Source organism: Trachymyrmex cornetzi, unplaced genomic scaffold (assembly GCF_001594075.2).
Source record: "Trachymyrmex cornetzi isolate Tcor2-1 unplaced genomic scaffold, Tcor1.1 scaffold858, whole genome shotgun sequence".
NCBI classification, from domain to species: domain Eukaryota; kingdom Metazoa; phylum Arthropoda; class Insecta; order Hymenoptera; family Formicidae; genus Trachymyrmex; species Trachymyrmex cornetzi.
The window spans coordinates 58200-64731 of record NW_017300199.1 but is presented as its reverse complement, the minus strand read 5'-3'; the positions used below and the strand labels follow the sequence as shown (position 1 = coordinate 64731).

Below are 6532 nucleotides of genomic sequence, written 5' to 3'. Positions count from 1 at the left end.
GTTATAATAATGCTATGTAATTATATATAACGGATCACCATTACAATGCACATCAATTTTGATTCTGCTGAATAATTGTTACACTGAAGATGACCTAATCCTACGGTCGAAACGTTTGTAATTGGTGATTGACATATACATTATTTTTGACTACACATACAACTGTGTCAGCTCTCAGTGGTTTTATATTCCTTTATAGAGTTAATAATAATATTTTTGGTTTATTTTCTATGGCTGAAAAGTATAGGATACACTTTTGGAACTTAAAGTAAAATAGATATATATTTGATATTTGATGAAAACGAAAAAAAATATTCTAGTGCGGGAACAAAAAAACAGATTTCTTGTCGGATGGTGCGAAATACTCGTCGCGATGTTATCGATCAAGTTTCTCCCGGCAGTCGCTTCGTGTCGGAGATAACTCGATGGTAACGAAACTTCGCGTTCGGCGCTGTAAGTCTTCGGTATTTCGTCATCATCCGGAAAACACAAGAACAGAAATATCAATGTGAGAGATAGTGGATAACCTCACTTTTGGAATTTAAAAAATATCGCATATGCAGTGATATCCAAGCATTGAATACAATGTTCCGAATATATAATTTCACTAATATAGCCTCGCGTGTCGTTGCCGTTAAAAGAAACAGTGCAGGATTCGTGAATATACTTAAAATGAAAGAGACACTCCAACGACTGCTGGGTGTAAATTCCAACGAGTTACCATATGCGCACGTTTGTCAAGTTGGCGATCCTGTCTTGCGCGGTCATGCCATGAAGATAGAACCTGAAGTTATTAGAATGGCGGACTTTCAAAAGGTATTGTTGCAAAGACTATAGAGGCCTGTTCTTTTTGACTGAACTTTTGCACCAATTCATCTTTCTTCCTTTTCTCTTTAGGAGGAAAGAAGAGGAAAAAAGATGAACTGGTGCAAAAGTTCAGCCAAAAAGAACAGGCCTTAGGTTTGTTCGCGTCGCATGCTCCAACATGCTCCAATATGCACCTATCATAGCTCACTCCAATGCACTCATTAGAGTGAGTAGGAACTATGGCAGGAATATGTTGGAGCATGTTGGAGCATGTTGGAGCATGTGACGCGAACAAACCTTAAACTGGAAACACAATAGACAGGCAATAGGCACAGGCAACAGGGAATAACGAGTCGTTCAATCAGAGCTCTATGATATAATATCGAACTTATACCCCAAAGCTCTGATTGGACGGCTCGTTATTCCCTATTGCCTGTGCCTATTGCCTGTGTCTATTGTGTTTCCAGCTTTAGTAAAATTTTATTCAAAAGCAACGTTTTGAAATCCAAATAGATATCGCCCAGATATATATAATATTAAATATTTTGTATGCTGTTTTGCCCTATCTATTTAGGAAATCATTCAAATAATAAATCATTTATTATAAGTCATAATCATTAATCATAATATTTACTTATAATATTTATTATAAGTCATAATCATTTATTATTTATGATAAGTCTTTAATAATAAGTTTGTCATTAAATTATATATTACCATCGTTATTTTCAAACTATTATTAGTGGTTTTAATAGTGGCGGTACAATTACGTGTTCTTCGTCCGAAGAATCAAATAATTCAAACATATAAGGAATATCACGATCCATTACGTGATACGCTATATTAGTTACTGTACTGGTACGTTCTTTTATATCTTGCACTAGTACAATTTTCTATCAGTGCAGTCCGATGTAGTGCTAGTTCAGTGCAGCACTAATGCACACTAGTGCAGAGAAAAAAAACAAACCTCTTATAATAGAATATAGGCCTGTTCTTTTTGATTGAACTTTTACACCAGTTCATCTCTCTTCCTTTTCTCTTCAGGAGGAAAGAAGGGGAAGAAAGATGAACTAGTGCAAAAGTTCAGCCAAAAAGAACAGGCCTTATGTGTATGAAATTTGCTTACTACGCCAAATTAAACTTGCTATACGTCGATTGTTAGGCCTTCATGAAAGAAATATTTTCGCCAAGCTTTAACCCCCTATCTTCATCATTGCGAGAGTAGGGGTGGCACCCAGTTGGACACGGCTCAATTGGACACGAGCCGCTCACAGCGCTTGAGACTACAAAGCTCCTAAGCACCGGTCGCTGTGATTGGTGGTGTCCAATCGAGCCGTGGTCAATCGGGATCACCCCCGAGAGCAATTAAAAATATTTTTTTTTCCTAATTCATGAAAAATTATACAAAAAATTAATAACGTTCTATTCATCAAGAAACATTCCTAAAAATTTTAAATGTTTTCAGAATAGAAATTCGAATTTTAAAAAATTCAAGAAGTTTAAAATTGCTAATGAAATCGAGTGACTATAATTTCATTTTTTTGTCACAATACCTTTCCAACATTATTTACCTCAAATTACTTCAGACTTTTTGGAAATAAGCGTTAATGTTAAACAATTAAACGTGATATTTTCTCACATTTTTGCACAGCAATGTAACTTAATTAGACTGATGGTCATTAAAATTGCAATATCATATTGCAATAATGGTAACAACTAAATGTAACAACTAATAATGATATCATCTTAACAAAGGCTGATAAGGGAAATATCACAGTGGCATTAAATAAGAATGATTAGAAGTCTAAAGTCTTGCAGATGCTTGAGGACAAAGAAACTTACGTAAAATTAAAGAAAGATCCGATTAATAAATTAACTAACGATGTCCGAGATTTGTTAATGAGATGGAAAAAGAAAAATTTTATTAATGATTTAATGTATAAAAAATTATCTTGTAGCGAAGGTGTTCTTCCGAGAATGTATGCTTTACCGAAAATACATAAATCGAATTGCCCTTTCAGACTAATAGTGGCATCTATAGATAGTCCGTTATATGTCTAACTTTCATACATGACGTCATCTCTAAGAATGTACCTAAATCGGTTTACAATATTGACAATAGTTTTCAATTAGTGAAAAACTGAAGGGGACGCGTTTTGGAACTGAACAGGTTTAAATTTCATTAGATGTAGTGTCCTTGTTTACCAATATCCCTATTGAATTGGCTATTGAGAGTATTGATAAGAGGTGGAATTTTATAAGAGATAAGGTCAATATCTCTCGAAAGATGAGTTTATGTTGGGTGTCCGGTTGGTACTCAATTCAACTTATTTTAGTTTTGATGGTCAATTTTATAAACAAAATTTTGGTACCCTTATGGGGTCGCCTCTCTCTCCAATATTAGTCGATTTAGTAATAAGGGATTTGGAGGCAAAGGCATTGGAGACCTTGGGTTTTCAACCTTTGTTTTATTTTCGGTACGTGGATGATATCGTTATGGCAGTTCCAAAAAAAATTTAGTTAATTTTACACTTGAGACTTTTAATTCATTACATGACAGATTAAAATTTACCTTAGAATTTGGTGACGACAAAATAAATTTTTTGGATATTACTATTAATAATATAACAATTTAATTGAATTTGACTAGTACCATAAGCCTACGTATTCGGGAAGATACCTTAATTTTTTATCGGCCCACCCACTCTCACAAAAAAGAGGCATAATAATAGGTATGACAGATAGAGCGTTTTTATTATCGGATCCAAAGTATCACCAGAAAAATTTGGAACATATTGTTAGTACATTATTAAGAAATGATTATCCCATTGACTTAATTTTCAATACTATTAATGCACGTTTAAAAATTCTTTTTCATAAACGTACGATACAACAGAAAAAATCAAGTGAAATCAAGAGGGATTGTACTTAGTGGTTTGTACTACCTTATGTTCCAAAAATTTCAGACGAGTTTAAAAGAATTAGTAAATCTTTAAGGGAATGCTGGAGGGATCCAATTATCGACATTGCAGTTTGATCAAAATCTCCGAATTGACTAAATGGAATAAAAAAATCCTTTTACAGGATTAAAGTAAATGCAAAATCCTGATGTGGTGCAGTGGATGTTATACTAAAATCGAAAAAAAGTAAAAAATGTTTTAACTTTTTTTGTATTTTAGTATAAAATCCACTGCACCGCGTCAGGATTTTGCGTTTACTTTAATCCTGTTAAAGGATTTTTATTCCATTTAGTTAATTTGGAGATTTTGATCAAACTGCAATGCCGATAATTGGGTCCCTCCAGCATCACCTTAATACTAAATTAGATTTTACTAGCTTAAATAAATTAAATAGTTTGATAAAGGGACACAAAGACATTCTCCTAAAAGAAAAAAGAAAAAATGTGGTTTATAAAATTTCATGTAAATCTTGCGATGCCTCTTACGTCGGACAGACGAAAAGAAAACTATAAACTAGATAGGCTGAGCACCGCAGTCATATTAACCGAAATAGTAACAACCAATCAGTGATCACAGAACATCGTATTGAATTTGATCATGACTTCGATTGGGAGAATGTCGCGATTTTAGATGAAGAGCGTTCTCTGAATAAACGGTTAATATCAGAATGCCTTCATATATTAATGCAACAAAATAGTCTGAATTTACGCTCAGATACAGAAAGTGTACACCATAATTACATACAATTACTAAAAGACATCAAATAGTTTTATATTTTCGGTTATACAAAAATTTTTGTTTATGTGTCGACATTATCTTTCTCTTTTTATTTTCGTGATTTTTTTTATTTTCGTGTTTTGACCTGACATGTCTTTCCGATTATATTAAGTATATTACATATGTTCCGTTCGAGCTACGATCAACATGCGTTTTTTAACTTGATACTTTTTAGTGAATATTAATGGTAATTAGTTGATCCAATGTTGAGACGAATTCCTTCTATGCCTTGGAGTGAGTCATCAGTTTTATTGTTAACGTGAAACTTGTTCAATAGAAATATTTATAAAATAATTTTAATGTTTCGAATAGATTAGAACATCAAATCTGCTAATCTGATGATGATTTTTCCTTGACATGAAGGGATTGATATTTTTAATTTGTTTGGCTGAAGATGGTTCCAAAGTAAACTGAAACGTACTATTTTTTGGAATAAAGAATCAATTTTTTGGATTGAAGAATTAAGATTGCGTATTAATTATCACGCTGACTCTCATTCGCCCTGGTTTTAAAGTTTTTTATTGTAACAACTAAAAGTCTGCATATGAGATATTAGAATAACTTTTTGTAATATCATTTATGATGAGAAAATCAGTTATAAGAAAGAAAACCTTTATTTAATTTTTAATATTAGCACATTTTTTCAAAAAGTCTAAAAAAGAGATGATATATATATATATTATCTTTATGTTCTTTAATTTTTATTTTTACTTTTCTTTTAGTTTGTCCAAAATATGAAGAGTTACAATCAAGACAGTTTATTTTATAAACTACTTCACATAGATCCATTTTTTCTAATCTATCTTTGCCTAATTTAATAATCGAATTTAAGTTATTAATAGTTCTTTCATAGTCATTAATAGCTATGTGAATGATATTCTATTGGCTATTCCGAAAAATCAAATTAATTGTATTTTAGAAATGTTTAATTCTTATCATGACAAGTTAAAGTTTACGGTGGAATATAATAATAATAATAATACGGTGTTAATTTTCTTGATGTAACTTTAAAAGTTGAAAATGGTCTTATCAAATTTGATAATTATAAAAAATGGACAAACTCAGGACGTTATCTAAATTATAAATCAAACCATCCAATTCAATATAAAAGAGGAGAGTTATAATAAGGCAGCTAGATAGAGTTCTCTTCTTATCATATCCAGAATACCATAATAAAAATATTGAATGTATGATTAACGTTTTAATAATGAATGGTTATCCGCTAGATATAATATATTTTCATCTGTAAATAATAGAAAAAAAACGTTATCAAAAAGAAAGAATTTATATGAAAATAAAATAATAGATAATACGGATTCTAATAATGATAATGTTAAACGATATTTTACAATACCACACATGAATGAAGTTTCGGAAAGATTTAAAACTATAGCGGAAAAAAATAATTTCAAAGTAACTTATAAACCTATTAAGGGGATGCTGGAGTGACGGTCGAAGTTAATCAAGGTCGATAATATAGATTTTCAGAAACTTACGCCTGTACGCTTACGCCCTCTGAGCGTCCTACAGCGCGTTAGCCTTGAAGCCAAACGCATTTCCTCATGTCGCATGCTATCGCATGCCTACCACATAGCTCGTACTCACTCTAACAAGTCTGTTCGAGTATTTGACGCGACAAACTTGAATAATATCGCGTTATAATAGATATACAGTACTAAAAATCTGTAATATGAAGTATAGATTTTTAGGTAATTATTCAGAATACCTCCCTCACCTCCGATTTCGATAAAATTAGGCTCATTCGACGCGTTTTTGCATGAAACGAAAGAATCTGGCAGAAAAAAGTGTCGCTCTGCCTCGCGAACCGAGATATTTAGCGTTAAAGTTGACGACTATGGAGGTTAGGAAATCTGTCATACCGACTATGTGTAATAAATTAAACGTATGTAGTAGTGCTTAGACAGTGTCCGCTTGGAATATTTGTAACCCATGTAGACAGTGGAATGTATAGACAGTAATGCTTGGGT

At 32.3% G+C, this 6532-nt stretch overlaps 1 protein-coding gene across 1 annotated transcript in view; it reads left to right on the top strand.

Annotated features, from left to right (window-relative positions):
- The first annotated feature begins 465 nt into the window (after positions 1 to 465).
- LOC108769134 (peptide deformylase, mitochondrial) overlaps positions 466 to 6532 on the top strand; it is a 38281-nt gene continuing 32214 nt past the window's right edge. Inside the window, exon 1 of the mRNA XM_018519955.1 lies at positions 466 to 816. Coding sequence (XP_018375457.1) covers positions 586 to 816 — 231 coding nt within the window. The 5' untranslated portion in view covers positions 466 to 585. The remainder of the gene's footprint in view (positions 817 to 6532) is intronic.